Source organism: Hevea brasiliensis, chromosome 18, assembly GCF_030052815.1.
Source record: "Hevea brasiliensis isolate MT/VB/25A 57/8 chromosome 18, ASM3005281v1, whole genome shotgun sequence".
Taxonomy (NCBI): Eukaryota; Viridiplantae; Streptophyta; class Magnoliopsida; order Malpighiales; family Euphorbiaceae; genus Hevea; species Hevea brasiliensis.
In genome coordinates, this window is record NC_079510.1 from 35,960,980 (window position 1) to 35,978,875 (window position 17,896).

General features: G+C 34.2%; 2 protein-coding genes across 2 annotated transcripts; one reads left to right on the plus strand and one right to left on the minus strand.

The window, feature by feature from the left end:
- Window positions 1–4,677: 4,677 nt before the first annotated feature.
- Window positions 4,678–5,351, minus strand: LOC110641900 (cell wall protein IFF6-like). Its single transcript, XM_021793775.2, has 2 exons — window positions 5,281–5,351; window positions 4,678–5,122 (listed from the first exon to the last, which is right to left on the minus strand). The coding sequence occupies exons 1-2, from the start codon at window positions 5,349–5,351 to the stop codon at window positions 4,678–4,680; spliced, it is 516 nt and encodes a 171-aa protein (XP_021649467.2).
- A 6,579-nt stretch (window positions 5,352–11,930) lies between these two features.
- On the plus strand, window positions 11,931–14,381 carry LOC110641891 (pentatricopeptide repeat-containing protein At2g13600). The gene has a single exon (XM_021793757.2). The coding sequence runs from the start codon at window positions 12,093–12,095 to the stop codon at window positions 14,259–14,261; it is 2,169 nt and encodes a 722-aa protein (XP_021649449.2). The 5' UTR covers window positions 11,931–12,092; the 3' UTR covers window positions 14,262–14,381.
- Window positions 14,382–17,896: the final 3,515 nt, after the last annotated feature.

The window sequence follows — 17,896 nt, forward strand, 5'->3', positions numbered from 1 at the left end:
ACTTTAGTTTATGAATTGCTCTAGAGTCTATTTAGGCATGATTATTCTTTGTGATTGATTGGTTTGGGCTTGATGATATGAATAATTGACCCAAGGCTAAGCGGTGATAACTTTGGTAAGGATTAAATTCTTTGTACCTTGAAAGTGGGTATATGGCTTGTTGGTGGCTAAAAGTAAGTTTGAGAGCTTGGATAAGAAATTTTCATGAATTTAAGGGAAGGTACCCCAAATTGCATTAATTGTTTTTAATTTGCTTGAGGACAAGCAAAGGTTTGAGTTTGGGGGAATTTATTGCACTCATTTCATATAGGCATTTTAGGGTAGTTTTGCATCCATTTTGCCCTTACATTTTAGTATATTTTATGTTTTCAGCTTTATTTTAGCTTATTTGTTAACTTTAGTTACTTTATATTTGATTTTTATAATTTTGATGTTTTTAATAGGTTTTTGGGGCAAATTGAGGGTCAATGAGTGCATTAGGAAGTGATTTGAAGAAATTTGGAATTCCTTAAGCATGGAAGAAAGTTGAAGAAATCAAGTCTTGAAAGATCAAGTTAACCGAAATTTACTTGAGACTTTGCTTATGATGCTGCTCAAAGTATGTCATATTGCTTAACCTTAAGCTTAGGCAAGCCGCAAGTCAAGCACAACTTAAATCCTACACATTCAAGCTTTCTTCTCAAAACCTGTTTAGAATTGCTTAAAATCCTGCTTAGGGTAAGCAGCAGTGCTTAAGGTGCAACACAAGTCAAGCTAGAAGTCAAACATCAGTAGAAAAGCTCATTTTATTCCAAATCTGCCGAGATTTACTGAGGGTCTGCTTAACCTTAACCACAAAGTGCAACCACAGGCCAAAAATTGCTAAAGAACCTACTTAGGGTAAGCAGTACCCTAAGCAGACTGCCCAAAAATGTGAATGACTCTGCTGACTTAGATGTTTCTATACCTCATTTCCTATCCATTCCTTGGCTCTTATCTATTTTTAGGGTAATCTTTGGGACCATATAAAAGCATCATTTTCTAGTTTTTAATAAAAGAGGAAACAATAAGAAACAAAAGGAAAAAAATTTATAAGGATAGAGAGGAGGAGGACGCCATTATTTCTGAGAAAGAGGAGCTGCTGAAACCATCTCTGGAAGCTCCAGAAATCAGAGTTTTGGGTTCTTCTAACCTGGGTTTTTCTATTTTTAGTCCTCCTATCATGTTTTTCTTTACTTTTCCATCAATTTCTCTTGTAAATACCAACATGAGTGAGTAAACTCTTTGGATTTTAGAGTTGGGGAAATATGTTTTAAATTAATTTGTGGATTTGGACTGGTTATTTCCATATTTTATATAAGTATGAGTTTTGATTCATTTCTTGTGTGCTTGACTTACTTGCCTAATGTTGGTACCCATTGGGTATTGTGTTAATCTTTGATTGAAGGACCGAAAGGTGAAGGTCATTGATAGATAATTAACGATTGGAACTTAAAATTACCTAGATTTAGAAATAAACTAGGGTAAACTAGGGTTTTAAGAGGAATTAATGATTGGTTACAAAGCTTAATGGGTTTTAAATTAATCAAATATCGTACAAAAGTAGGTTTGGTTATTTTAAAACACACGTTGGTTTGCTTGAAAAAGATATCAAAGGGATTTATAATCAATCACCTTCAAACTTTATTTTCCCTTAAAATTGGAATACTCAAGACAAATCCCAATTAATTTATGTATAAACCCCCAACTCTGGAATCACTTTTAACATAATTAGACTTTGATTTAAATTACTCGTTATTAATTTAGTTCAATTGCATCTAGATTAAAAATTTATTTGCTTGCTCTTTACCTATTCCAATTAGATTAATCAATTTATATTGCTCATTTACATTTATCATTTATTCATCAATCACTAGCCCAAATAATCACTTCATTCATAGTTTGGTACTCAAACGGCAAATCCTTGTGGGAACGATACTTGACTCATCACTCTATTACTTGAGATGACCTGTATACTTGCGGATACATGCCATCAGAAACACACACCGGGGGGATGTTCGTCCACCAAGATTAGTATAAGGAAACTCGCCTGTAACACAATCGCCCACATATATTGTTTGCCCAAGAATACTCGGACAAAGAAGATTCCCTTCTCCCAAAGATGAGATTCTGAGATACTCGCATAACGAGTTAGAATCCTAATAAGAGAATACTCTTATCCTCATAAGAACTTTATTAACAAGGCAAGTCTGAGATATCTCAGGGTCAAACCTTATTATGATTTAACATTCCTAATTCTAAAAGGAATCTAATACCCATTCCTAATCACAATGGGAGTCTAACTAATACCCATATATGTATACAGAGATGACAGGTACACCAGTCTAACTATTTTTCTCTCAACCCTACTCTCATTCTCCAAATTATCAATACTGACTTAGGTATCGAAGCAGTGGTCAACTAACCCACCTTGTGCTTTCCTATTTTACAGATCCATACCCATGGAGATTCTTGTGACAGCATCACAAACCAAAGCTTAGTAGCCCACTAACTCAAATCCAAAGCTTAGTATTTGAAGACTCAAGCTTTCTAACAAGTTTACATTGAGCCCAAACCAATAAGTCCATGCTTAAAAATCAAATGAAAAAAAATAAAAATAAAATCAAGTTTGATTTAATTTGGTTCGAGTACCTATCATATGAGTTATATATTACTGACCAAGTTAGGTTAGGCAAAATGAAGTATATTTATCATTAAATATTATATTAAGATGAATGGTTTAAATATGAAAATAATTTCCATATTAAATATGATTTTATAACTTATATGTTATAGGCCAAAAGCATATTTTGGCAAGTGAATTTTATACAAATAGTCTATTGGCACCTTTAACTTTAATTTCATTCCATTCAACCCCATACTTTTTAAAATTGTTACTATTAAACGCTTGTTATCCTAGTCAGCATCATGCGCAGACTTATGCATTATAAAGCAAGTGCAGAAAAAAAAAATGACATGGCATTTAAAGAAACCCTAAATCCAGACAATGGTAAAATCCCAAATGAAGGTTTCTCATGAGCTAGGGATTTAAAGAAGACAATGGTAAAAAGATTTTCTTCATCCTCCATCCTCACTAAATATTCACTGTAATCTATAATTTCTCATTCACTCTTCCCATTTTTTGTTTTGTAAGTTTGGATTCTCACATATTGCGGTGTTAAAAGAAATAATAACAAAAAAAGAAGCAATGCTTCTTATTATGGTGTTAAAAGGAATAATGGCATCAAAGGAAGGAAGGTTTTGAAAGCAACAACAATGGAAGGTCCTCCATATGATTTTGTTGTACTAGTTTGATACTTTGGGTAATCAACTGTGCTCAACTCAAACATTCTTAGACAAATCTTAATCCTAGAAGAATGTTTTTTTAGTGTAAAAATTATGGGGTAAGTCCCTCTAGTGTATAATTTGGTATTACATGAAAATATGTGTTTTGATAAGTGATTTATTTGAAAGTGCAGAATGTAAGGGCTTGTGGGTATTTTATGTGGTTTGACCCTCCTATTCCTACGTATGCTAAGCAAGTGATTGTCGGTTTGCTAATAAGAGTACAGGTTTTGAAGCACAAAGAAAAAGAGCAAGCAATAGAGAGAAAAAGTGGAAGCTTTGTTGTGTTATTAGTGTCATAATGTGTCTTATTCAAATGTGTAATCTAGTTATTTAGTTGTGTTATGGATTGGAAATGAAATGGCCAAATGAAATGATATGCATTTTGTTCTGTAATCTACAGTTGTTTGTAACAGATTGCAATTGTGTTTTGTAAACACTCCATTAATGAAATGTTATTTTGGCTTTATGCTAATTTTACAAGTTGTTGGAATCTGTATTTGATCTTATCATAGTGTTTGAATGAAAGTGTGGAATGTATTTTAACATAATATATTGTAAAAAAATGAGCGTGTAAAAAAATGAGCTTGTAAATAATTACAAATCATATTAGACCAAATTTTTAGTAGCTAATAATAACAAAACTTAAACTAAGTATTGCACAACAAAATCCAACTTTAAAATAGCCATTGCATCAATAATATAAAGGTTATATAGCGAGTTTTGGCAAAAAACAACCACTATACTACTGCAATTACTCAAATTGAATAATTGCACCCAATTAAACAATATTTTTTGAAACTACAATTACTCACAAAAAAAAGGACAGTTATCTAACCACAAAAAGGATAGTTTTTTCCACCAAAATATACCATCACAATTACAAATAAACATCATATGTTTAGGCTTTTGCACTATAATATATGCAATTCCCCATTACACTACTGCCTTGTGATGCTTGAGTTGATTGGGAACCTTGCTGTGAATGCCGTTGTCCTCTATTCATAACCATCTTAGATTGTTACTACTGAAGTTGCCTTAAAGTTACTACATTTTGGCCGATCCATCTCAAACCTCTTGGTTTGAATCCTAAATCCTCTATATCTTCATAAGCATGTTTGAAGTTTGTTGGTTTGGTTATAACTCTTTTCATTACTCTTCTAGGTTATCTTCATAAGCATGTTTGAAGTTTGCTGGTCTGATTATAACTCTTTCCATTACTCTTCTAGGTTATATTGCATACATCAAATCTTATTAGTTGCAACATATATAGCTAAGATTTTAAAAAAATCAAGTATACACAAGACAAATAACTTACATTTTTAATAGCTTCACCGGTATATTCATTCTGTAACCATAAGTTTTACTTCTTTTTGTCTGGTTAGATGCAGTTTCATTACCATAAGTAGGTTTTTTGTCAATAAAAACTTCATTGGCCGTGCTTGACCTAAGCTGTAAACTAGAATTGCCCCTACCACCTCTACCTGTATCAGCATCTCTTCCACTACCATTGCCTCTACCTATACTAACACCCTTTCCACCAATGACAATAGTGATAGGTACATTACTTAATGGAGTGTTTGTCATAGCACCACTTCCACTACCCTTACCACTTCCATTGCCTCTACCATCCCTACTCACACTGCCTCTGCAACTCCCATAGCCTCTACCACTTCCATTACTAGAAACCCTTCCACCAGTGTAAGTTATGCTAGGTACATTAGCAATTTGAACTAATGTAATAGTAGATGTATCAGTTCTTGGAATTTACAGTAGAAACAAAATTTATTAGTATAAGTAGCAGATAATATTGAGATGCAATTTATAAAAAAAAATTAAGTTCACAATGATTATAATAATTTGCACCTCATTTGCTTATGAGGTTTTTAATGGACATGTTTTCTTATTATGCCCAACCTGGTGACATGCTTTGCAACACATTTGAACTCCACATTTGGAACTCTTTCCATATCTCTTGTTAGGGTCATCTTTATCCCTCCTTCTGTTCTTTTTGGGTCTTTCTGGCAATTTTTTTATTTCAGGTGGCTGTATATATGGGTAATCACTTTCTAGCCAAAGTCTCATCCCTCTTACTAGTTGAACAAAATACCAATAAGACTTGAGAAAAGTCTCTTTCGAATACCATATGGAAATAAAATCTTCTGGTTGTAGCTTCCTATGATACATTGCATAGATAGCATGTGCACATAGTATCCCTTTCACTTGCCAAGATCTACATGTGCATGTCTTTAACCTCAAATCCACAGTATGTCCATAATCACACTCATCTAGTTCAAAACCATTGTCCCCTTTCTATTTTAAATGGAAATCCATTGACTTAACTTTATTTCTCTCTAGCTTCTCCATTGCTATGGGGGAAACATCATTTATCCATGTATTTACAAATCCCCTCATCATTTCTCTCCATGACTTATACCCTAATTTCCTCAAGCATTGTGATTATCGACTTAAATCTAGCTTGTAAAATCCAACCATTAAATGTTTCACACATGTTATTCTCTACTACCTCACAACAACCACCTAATTTAATAAATGCCTTACAAAAAGTAATGTGATTGTAACCTAAAAAATCCTCCATAATATATGTTTCCAGCTTGTTCAACTCTTTTAGATTGTCTTTCAACTCAACCTCAATGGTAGCCCATATATATGTCCAAAACTTTTTCCTTCTTTCTGCCCCTCTCCATTTCTTTGACCAATTTACCCAAATGTGTCTTACACACATTCTGTATTCCACCCCTGGAAGCACCTCTCTAATTATAGGAATCCAACCCTATAAACAACAAATACAATAAACATAATATGGTAAATGGACATTATTATAATGTAACCAATGACAATAATTTAATTGTATAGCAATACCTTTTACATATCACTGACATATGTCCATCCCTCCCCTGTGTCAATCCCAGGGTCTTCCATACTCACTATAGCCCAAGCAACTATATACATTTGATTATTTCCATCTTTTGACAAAACCACCAATAATTGCCCTTTACATACCCCTTTCAGAAAAGCTCCATCTAATCTAATTATTCTTTTGCATCCGTCAATCATTCCCTGTTTCAATGCCCTAAAAAAAACATAAAAATGAGTGAGTTGTTGCATCCCTTCAACTGTCTCCTTAATTTTAACAAAATAGGTAGTCCTTGGGTTACTCCTCTTGATCTCATCAACATAATCATGTAATATGGCAAATTCAACCTTATACTTATCACACCTTATCCCTCCGTAAGGCATAACATGATCCCGTAGTATACCTAATGAATTATCGAACTTTGCCTACTGATAATCCATTAAATACACTACAAGGGATTTTAAACAATTTCAATTCATTTTAAATGGTAGAATAATTTTAAAGCATTATTTAAAAGCCTTTAATTGAAGTTTAAATTATAAGTGAGAATTTTAGTCAATTTCATTTTCCGCAATTTTATAAAAATTTCGGCAAAGTGTCGGCTGTAATTTGGAAAAATAGTTCTTCAAAACCTGAAAGAAAAACACTTCTAATACAAATTTCTCAATCTTAACTTCAATAATCCTCAATTCAACACAATGTCAATTCATTTTCAATATCCATCAATACTCAATTCAACACAATCTCAATTCATTTTCAATATCCATCAATACTCAATTCAACACATTTTAAAATAAACATCAATTTTATTTAATATATTCAATATAAACATACAAGTCTTAATTTTACAGAAAAGAAACAAAAATAATATCATTATAAATTATACTGTACAACTGCTCAACTAGTACAAAAGATACATATGAATAAAAATATTTACATCAAACTAAATGTTAAGGGTATAAATAATATACCCATATAAAAATCCTCAAACGGTGCTCTCCTATCACTGTAGCAGCTCATTCTGCTGCTTTGTCCTTTTCCCTATCTGCGACAGCAAATAAAGCCATCGTTGAGTAACTTTTACTCAGTGGTGTATAATAAAAATTTAAAGATATTAAACATCAAATCATACATCAATAGATACATTATTAAACCCTTTCACAACCACATTTCATGAAATTGATGTTAACTTTTATAATACTATTTTATCAAAATAATTTATAAATCATAGTGTTGTCAATCAATACACAACTTAGGTCATGACACAAAATTTTTTATCAATGCCGTGTTGCATTCCACGACAAAGCAATCTCAACCCCGCTAATCGAAATCAATTAGGAAGGTGGCTAGCTAGCTATATGAGTACTCATCCAATCTCAACCTCAAACTGGCAAGCCAGAGAGGGAGGAACATAGTCTATCTCAACCTCATAAATGGAGAAGGAATACAACGATACTGTCATGCTAAGTGTGAATCAAAAACCAATTCCAAAATCATATTATTCAAACATTTCATGCAAACACTAAGCAATTTTCATTTCAAAATTTTATTTACGAAGTAGGCAACACAACATTTCTCAAAGCTATAATAAGCATAAATTATTCCAAAATATATTCAAATAAATTTTCTAATAGCAAACCAAAAGTGAAAAATTATTGTGCACAAACCTCGTAAATTAGCTTTTCCTTACTTCACTCCCGTCGATTTCCTTCCTCGGGAGGCCCTTTCTCTACTGAAACAAAAAATTAAGGTATTTCAATATTTTTCTAAATTATATCTAACCATAATTCTAGTAATTGCAATTTGCATTTTAAAGTTACTTATAAGGTCTTATAAGAGCTCTTTATATTCTTGGTTATGAAAGTTACTATTCATTTGATCAATTGGGTAAAATGTTGACTTTCTCATACTTAATAGATATACTAGTTTTAATTTCACCCACATATCACATTTTGGGTTAGAATTATGTTAGCATTGAGTGCTAATTAAAATTCTAAACTCCCCAAGTAAAATTAAAAAATTTCATTTTTGGGTCACTTGATTCTACTATTTCATTGGACCTTATACAGTAGAAATTTGGCCAACTTTCCTTCATCAAAGTTGTTCCTTATTGTCCTAGCTTTAATTCTCTTTTTGAATCACTCTATTTAGAGTTTTGTAGCTCAAGTTATGCCTCTTTTTCTAAGGTTGGCCGGATTGATCAAAAATCCAGAAATCCTGGACAATTAGGGTTCTGGCAGATTTAGAGACCTAAGTTTGGTTAGCAATTTGACTTGGTTATGGTCAGAATTTGGGTTTATGTTTTTTATGAAAGTTGTTTTTGCTATGTCTAAGCTTTCCATTGGTATAAAAATCAGGTTATTTGGACCTTTTTACTCCAAGTTAGAACTAATTGAACAAGTACTATTCATATGGTCAATTTTGTACAGTGACAGGGCACCTAATTCGGATTCAATCCAATTTTTTACTAACTTGTAGTCAGTTTTAGGGCAAGGTTTCTACATGAAAATTGTTGCTTTGGGTCTTACTTTTCATCTTCAATTAGCTTCACACCAATTGGAGTAACAGAATTTCAATTATAGCCATTTAAGTGGACCATAGTCAAGCTGTCTAGAATTGGATATTATCATTCACAAGTCAATTCCAATTTCAATCATTCCATCACACTCCAAATCACACCAATTGACTAATTTAAGCCATAATTAGGTCAATTGGCATCAATTCACCAAACCCCTAAATTTCTCCCAAATTTTCAATTGTCAAGAACCCTAATTCACCAATTAGCACAATTCATGAAATCAAAGTGTGTAAAACACATTTACATACTAAATCAAGCTTAAATACACATTTAATTCCAATAAATTCCATCAAACCCCATGCATACTCAAGCTGTCCGAAACTCCTAAGGTTCCATACCATGGCATTTTTGTTTTATTTTTAGCAATTTCCAACTTAATTAAAGTGCCTAATCATAATTATAAAGAGAGAAATGGAAAGTTACTACTAACCTCTTTGGTAGGATTCCCAAAGCTTCACTTCTTCATATTTCTTCTTTCTTTTTGCTCAAATCTTCTTACCAAAGCTCAAACACAAGTTTTAATTAAGGGATTTAGGGAATTCATGGCAAGAATTAGGGTTTAGAAAAGCTTACAAGTGAGTTTTAGTGGAGGTGATGAAAGAAATGAGAGATAGAAGTGAGAGAGAGGGGCGGCCACAAGGTGGAAGAAGGTAAAAATAATTTATTTTTTTAATTGTCTTTTTATGTTACATTTATCTCCAAAATTTCAAATTTTAAAAATTAAAATTTATTGTATCATGCATGTGTCATCCATGATGTCATATTCTTTTTCTTTTTGAATTTTCATTTCTTTTTCTTTCCTTTCACCTCTTTAATTTTAATCTAGTTTTTAATATTTTAATTTCCTACATTTTATTGGACATTTAGGCCAAAAGTCACCTCTAAGGGTGAATTGACCATTTTGCGCCTCACCAGTCTGATCCGTTTCTCCAATAGCATTTAATTGCTTCTGGAACCCTGGTTCAATTATTTGAATTAGTTCTCAATTCTTTTCTGTGGCTGTCACAATACCATTAGCTTTGCAATAATTCTTAGGCCTAGGGTGCCATAAGGTCCCACTAAAAAATAAGGCAGCTACTGACCTCACAGTCACTTTCCGGTTCGGTCACCTATCGCTATGGCCTTGGCTCATTTAACCCAGTATGCCTTGTTTTCTTCATTTGCATTAACCTTCATGTAATGGCTATTAATTTTTGTTTATGGCTTTTCTAGATGACTTAATTATGATTCTAAGCCTCTTAACTGTCCGAACCGACACTGGTTATTGGAACAGTGGAATGTATAAAACTAATGCATATAGGGGTGTTACAATAATCCCTTAAGGCCTTTGTTAACACCTTTATTTTTGCCCTCCTACAAATTGTTCTATGTACATGAACCTTCAAATCCTCCCTACACAACCTTTGAATTTTTGCAACTTTAATACGTGGTTGAGATATAATCCTTTTCTTAAATACCCTTGCTATGTATTCTGAGTTCACTAACTTATTCTTATTTGTCCTAAAACACTTATGGCAAGGATCATATGTCTTATAGCAAAATTACTTAATTTCCTCTCAAGGCTAGCAAAAAGTAGCCATGGACATCCTACCTTGCATTTAACCTTGACCCTATCTTTTTCATTTGGTCTCATTGTTAACTGAACACCTTTACCAACTCCATACTTCCTAACAACATATTTGAACTGCTGTACATTCTCAAAAATCATTCCTAGCTTCCATTGAGCCACCTCACAATCGGGATCATAGTACACTTTAGTTCTTCTATTCCTTTTTTGTCTTCCTTCTATCTCTCATTCAAATTCATCTTCACTACCTAACCTACTATCTGAATCTGAATTGTCCAGATGCTCCTCATAACCTCCAATCCTTCCATTAGAACTACCATTAGATCTACTAGGACCCTCAAATGCTGCATCATTTTTAGCTACCCCAAGTGGAACTTCTAGCGAATCAGCTTCATTATTTGCCTTAGATCTCCTATGCTCATACTACTTAACATTACCCCTTGCTGCTCTCAACTCCACATCAACATCATGCCTTCACCACCATCTCCTGTCTCACTATCTATTCCCTCTTCAATAGATTTGTCACTCTCTTCCTCAGTTTCTATATAATCATCTTTAGGGATAAGATCTTCTTCTTCATTAGTGTTCTCAACTTCATATCCAACATCATCCTCATAGTCAGCTTCTGTAACCCCTTCAACATCAACTTCTGCTTCATTATTTGCATCAAATCCACCTACTCCTTCATTATCTACTTTAACTCTTGTGTTACCCTCACCCTCTATACATATAGGTAACAACATGAGATACATAGAAATCAATTGTATCACCACTCTTGACCTGCTAGCAATTCTAGCACAATAGATTCTATCCATACGTTCCTAAAATCCTCATTCTCATGCCCTTGTTTCCTGTAATAAACACTTCGATTGCAAAATACCATAAGTCCTTTGTGTACTCAAAAAGCTTAATAATAGACATTAGGGTCAACTTGGCTGATAACATTCACTCTCCCACCTCTGTACCTGGGGTTTCGATCATTTACAAAAATGCCACCATGGTGTCATCTCAATCTTATCCATAAATTTACCATACTGTTGAGAAAAACAAAGAGCAATAAACAAATCAAACACACATTCTTGGGACCACATATAAATACATTGACTCTTGTTAAAGAAGTAGAAATAGATACATGCAAAGGAAGTAACAGAATAGACCTCTACTAGCCCACAAATAAAAACAAACACCACAACACCAACTGACCTAATAATGCTAAAACCAGATTGAGGAAAATTCTAACAACTTACCTGCGATTTCTTGAAATGTGGTAATACTTGAAATGTGGTAATACTCTTCAAAGCAACTATGGCATCAATTACTTGAAATGAAATGTGGTAATACTTCCCTATTGAAAGTAGATGTTAAGAGAATTTGGAAATTTCATTCTTCAATGAGAAATTAGGAATTCAATAATATAGGATGCATTTTATATTTTTTCATTATGACACCTCAATATTATTTATATACGTCAAACACGTGAGACTCACACGTTTTGGCTTGTGAATCATAAGTATTTAATAGTTCCAATTTTAAAAAGTAAAAGGGTTAAACGATACAAAAATAATGTGTAAAGTTCAGGTGCCAAAATATGCTCTTGGCCAATATTATATATATACACAGCACACAGCATAATTTCCCTTCGATTTCTCGTCTGTTGCTTCCCAAATTCTCGTCAACTAACTTAACTGCCTCCTATCTTGTGCCACATGAGAAATGCCCTTAAAACCCTATTATCGATAAACCCAGCAACGCATTTCAATGCTTATGCAGAAACCTGTGTTCCTCTCTTGAAACAATGTTTGATCACTGAAGGGAGTGCCCTTCATGGCCATTTTATCAAAATGGGTATATCATCAGAGAGATACGTAGCAATTAAGCTCTTGATAATGTACCTCAATTGTCGGAAATGGGCTGATGCTAATGAGATTTCAAAAGAGTTTAATGGGTTTGATCTCGTTGTGCATAATTGTATGATATCTGCTAATGTACAATGGGGAAATCTCGATGAAGCTCGTAAGATGTTCGATGAAATGCCAGAGAGAAACGATGTTTCCTGGACCGCGCTGATTTCGGGTTTTATGAAATATGGAAGAGTGAAAGAATCAATGTGGTACTTTGAAAGAAACCCATTTCAGAATGTGGTATCTTGGACCGCAGCTATCAGTGGGTACGTGCAAAATGGGTTTAGTGTTGAAGCTGTGAAGCTATTTTTCAAACTTCTTGAATCTGGGGTCAAGGCAAATGATGTTACTTTTACCTCTGTGGTTAGAGCTTGTGCAGGTTTGGGTGATTTTGGATTGGGAATGAGTGTTTTGGGCTTAATTATTAAAACTGGATTTGAACATTATAGAGCAGTTTCTAATTCGTTGATTACATTATGCTTGAGGATGGGTGAAATAAATTTGGCTAGAGGGGTATTTGATAGGATGAAGAAGAGAGATGTTGTTTCATGGACAGCAATACTAGACACGTACGTGGAGATGGGTGACATGGGAGAAGCAAGAAGAATCTTTGATGAAATGCCTGAAAGAAATGAGGTTTCTTGGAGTGCAATGATTGCAAGGTACAGTCAGAGTGGCTGTCCTGAAGAATCGCTGAAACTCTTTCACCAAATGATTCAAGAAGGATTCAAGCCAAATAGTTCTTGTTTCTCTAGTGTTCTAAGCGCATTGGCTAGCATTGAAGCATTGCAAGCAGGAATGAACATCCATGGACACGTTACAAAAATTGGGATTGAAAAAGGTGTTTATGTTGCTAGCTCTCTGATTGACTTGTACTGTAAATGTGGAGAAATTATGGATGGACGCTTAGTATTTGATTCAATTTTGGATAAAAATGTGGTTTCATGGAATATAATGATCGGAGGGTATAGTATGAGTGGCCAAATGGAAGAAGCTGAGAATTTGTTCAATATCATGCCTGTGCGTAATAATGTCTCTTGGAGTGCTATAATTGCTGGTTATTTAGATTGTCAACAGTTTGATAAGGTGTTTGAAGTCTTCAATGAAATGCTTTTGTTAGGATATATTCCAAATAAATCCACCTTCTCTAGCTTGCTTTGTGCTTGTGCAAGCACGGCATCTTTAGGGAAGGGTAAGGACCTACATGGGAAGATAATTAAACTTGGGATTCAATCTGATGTTTTTGTAGGCACTGCTCTTACTGATATGTATGCAAAATCTGGGGATATTGAGAGCTCTAGGAATGTTTTTGATAGAATGTCTGTGAAGAATGAAGTTTCTTGGACAGCGATGATTCAAGGGCTTGCAGAAAGTGGTTTTGCTGAGGAATCTCTTAATTTGTTTGAAGAAATGGAAAAAAGTTCATCTATTGTCCCTAACGAGTTCATGCTCTTGTCAGTTCTGTTTGCTTGTTCTCACTCCGGATTAGTTGATCAAGGACTGAGGTATTTTAATTCTATGGAGGCCGTTTATGGACTAAAGCCTCAGGGAAAACACTACACCTGCATTGTTGATATGCTCTCTCGAGCAGGACGGCTCTTAGAAGCTGAAGAGTTCATAAACTCCATGGCATTTCAACCTGAAACTAATGCTTGGGCAGCTTTATTAAGTGGCTGTAAGACTTATAAAAATGAGGAATTAGCTGAGAGAACAGCTAGGAAGCTTTGGGAAATGGCAGAGAAAAACTCTACAGGTTATGTTTTGCTGTCAAATATCTATGCTTCAGCTGGAAGATGGAAGGATGTTTTGAATGTTAGGAAATTAATGAAGGAAAAGGGATTGAAGAAGAGCGTTGGTTGTTGTTGGGTTGAAATTAGAGATCAAGTCCATTGTTTTTATTCAGAAGATGGAACTCACTCCCAATCAGCTGAGATTTATGGGATTTTAGAGCTCTTAAGGGATGAAATGCTCTAATTTTCAGAATATAGTCCACTTCCAAAGTTGGATTCTTAAACCCAATTGTACAATATTCTAAGCACCTGAAAATCATAGTATGGAGACTGAGTAGGAGCAAGTTTTATGCTCCTTGCCTAATTGTTGTAAAAAATAATGAACCCTAACTGTGAGCTGAAAGGTAATTTTGTTGCCAAAACAGAGAATCCATAAAGAATCCATGCTGAACAGGGAGAAGGGAGAAAAACAACCAACGAAACTAACAGATTTTTCATTTAAAAAAACTCTGGTTTATAGGGACAAAGTAGCCCTTGCTTTCTACACATAAAATGTAGCTCCTATTACTATCTATGGTGATTCATCAGTCACCAATGATGGATCTGTGTACATTTCATCTTCATGGCTGATGGAATAGGACTGTACATATATGTGTACTTTTTGTTTCTTTGGAAGTCAGTGTCCCATCACATATCTCCCTTCGTTGATCATGTCCATTGACTTCGATTCAGCCAAAAGTCTTGCACACTCGTGTTGAACTTCAATTAGCTCTCTTCGAAGCTGTTCCACCTGCACCAAAAGTTGAATGTCATTATAAAGAAAAGGTTAGCAATTTAATAATCTGCAAGTCCAAAACATGAGCATGATGATCTACGTGTTCAATTTCAGACATGACTGCCTCAACTTTTGGATGTCTTTATGAACTATTGTCAAGGCTTCATCACCCTTGTAATGGACAAGTCACTCAGCTATTTCATTACCCCTAATACAACTTACAAGTGAAAAGTGAAAACAGAGGTATATAACGTAATCTTTTTACAGAAACAACCCTTTATTGAGGAATCGACCATGCCTTTCAAAGAAAACCAGACAGGGACCTCACTTTCTTTGCCTCCTAACACTATCTTCCAAGAAGCTGGAGAAAGAATCATGTGAATGACGTCTTGGTTTAGATATTGATATATCTAGTGGTAGGTGGATATCTTAAAATGGAGGAATGACATGAAAAGCAGCTAAACTTTGAATTCTCATTGCATTTAAGACCCAAAGACTTTCGTATGCATTTCTTAGGCTTGCAAGAAATTATAAGAGGAATAGTAGAGCTAAATACCTTCAGATGAAAGCCTTCCATATTTTTCTCTAACTCTGATATCCTGGATCACAAGTGAGAATACCCATTTATTATTAATGTTGGACATTTAAGTCTGCTAAACAAGGATATAAGGTCAGTAGGTACATTTTAAGACAAGATGTAAATATAGTAAAATTAACTGTAAAAAACCAAGTTGAGATTAGCTCAACTTGAGCTTCCAAAAACCAATGATAAATTGGTTGGGCATGATTAAATCTTGCTCTGAACTACTCCCAAATTAGATAAACTGCAAGCTTCAGCAATATCATGCAAAGTGGGAAAGCACTCGCTGCAAGCGAAGCTTTTTGTTTTGCTGCATTATAAGTGATGCCTTTTCACCTTGCACCTGATGCTTGCTTCTACTGTAAGGCTACCAACACAACACGGATTAACAGCTTATAAGGAACCCTCCTTCAGCAGGTGAACTGATAATGAATATTTTTTAGAACTTGTCTACAAGTAGAAGCAAATAATATAAACAATAGCACAAATATGTAAACTGGTCATGTTGAGTTCACAAGATTATTCAACAGTAACTCTTTCGCTAATACATGGTTAGAAACTATACATAACAGATAATATGTTCAGTTGTTCTGAGATAATTTAAAGAGAATAAATGCATCTAGCGAAAAGGAATATTATAGTTTTGATACATTGAAATACTGCATCATAAATTATAACTCAAAAGGGCAACTTCCACATAAACATATTAATTAAAGGTATTCTGGGGCACAGAAGTGCAACTGAGACACTACAAGTTGAGTCTATACTTTAAACTGAGATACTACAAGTTGAGTCTATACTTTAAACTGAGATACTACAAGTTGAGTTTATACTTTTAACATTTTTTTCTCACTTGGATTTTTATGAATAACAATACAGTTTTGTATAGATGTTGTTAAGACCTCAACATGAATATGGTCAATAAAAGGAATTTATGAGACCATATGTATATAATTGGCAGACCATGGCAAAGTATACAGTTGGGTATGGCTTAGGAAACATAAACATCACAGGGAAGCACAAACTGAAATTATTAACAGTATCAGGTTTTAATGGCAATCATTCAACCCAAATTTAAATGTGGAAAAGAATACCATGTTCTATGAGAATGCACTTCCCACTTGGCATGAAGATAACATTATATTCTGAAAATTTTGATCGAGCTGAAAACTACAAATAAAATGTTTTCTCAGAAGAGAATATTTGTCCATTGAAATGTATCAACAATTAGCTATCTACCACTGCATTTCATACCAACCAAAATATACATTTTTGCTTTTCTGCTCGAATCTTTTAGGCTTTTAGAAGTCAGGCTAGCCAAGATGATATTCCCGCATGATTAAACTTCTGTATGTGAAATTGTCAGCAAACCTGATCTTCCATTATGTGCCAGGTATCAGCAGCATAAGCCTGTGCACATTCTTGAGCCACTGGAGGAAAAGGTCCCTTTCGCTTTCTATTTAATCCTGTTAGCATCAGATGTAGACTAGTATCAATCCAAATACCTTCAAACCAGTTCCCTAGTATCAAAAGACAGCAACTTAAGTAATTTCTACACGCTGATAATTTTTACTCATAATATACCTTCCTTGGTTCCAGTTCCTGAATAATGTCTCTCCTCAGAAGGTAGTGCAGAAGAAGATTTTTCCCCTTGATAACCAATCAATTCACAGTGCAAATGCCTGCAAAGGTATAAAAGAATTACAACCAAGCATAATATTACAGTCTGAGTTAAATAAGTCGCAAAAGATTTCTTGTATCAGTTCAGTGAGACATGAGATGATTTTAAAAGGTGCAAGTATATAAAGAGGACACAATATAAAGGGACAACAGAAGGTTCATGATCAACACGATAAAAAAGTGAAATTTCAATTAAAATTATCAAATTTAAAGAACAGTTTCAATGGAATCTAGTTTAAATTTGAAAGGCCTAGGAATTTCAATAATTTCAAATTATCATACTTCTGATATTTAAAATAGCATGGAAGTTTTGGACAATTCAAAACCAATTTGCCGTATCCTCGGCCACAAGCAACATTGCACTGTTCTTTTTCATCTTATTATAGAAATGACTATATTGTAAGAAGGATAGAATAAGGATTGGACTAAAAGTGTTCAGCAGATGCTAAAGAAGCTCAGTTACAGCAAGAAACAGAGAAGATCCAAAAAGTTAGCCCCAAACCTGATGTAGAACAACAAAGAACAATCAAAGAGGAAAAGAAATAAACTCTCAAATTCTATTAATTCTCTCAATTGTCAATATCAATAATAATAAGCTCTCTAATAAAATACTTGGTCCTACTACTAGGGGTGTAAATGAACCAAGACGCTCGTGAGCTACGGTTTAGTTTGGCTCGATAAAAGCTCGGCTCGATTTCTAAACGAGCCGAACTCTAGCTCGAATTTTAAGTTCATTTAATAAATAAGCCGAGCTTGAGCTCGAGCTCAGCAGTATTCGACTCGAGCTCGAGTTTGAGCTCGGCTCGTTTGTAAGTTCGCGAGCTGTCTTATTGAACAGGTTCGT

Coding starts and splice junctions, on each gene's coding strand:
- LOC110641900 (XM_021793775.2), bottom strand. CDS start 5,351: ATGACCCTAACAAGAGATATGGAAAGAGTTCCAAATGTGGAGTTCAAA. Junction 5,123..5,280: donor GTTGCAAAGCATGTCACCAG/GTTGGGCATAAT, acceptor GTAAATTCCAAG/AACTGATACATCTACTATTA.
- LOC110641891 (XM_021793757.2), top strand. CDS start 12,093: ATGAGAAATGCCCTTAAAACCCTATTATCGATAAACCCAGCAACGCAT.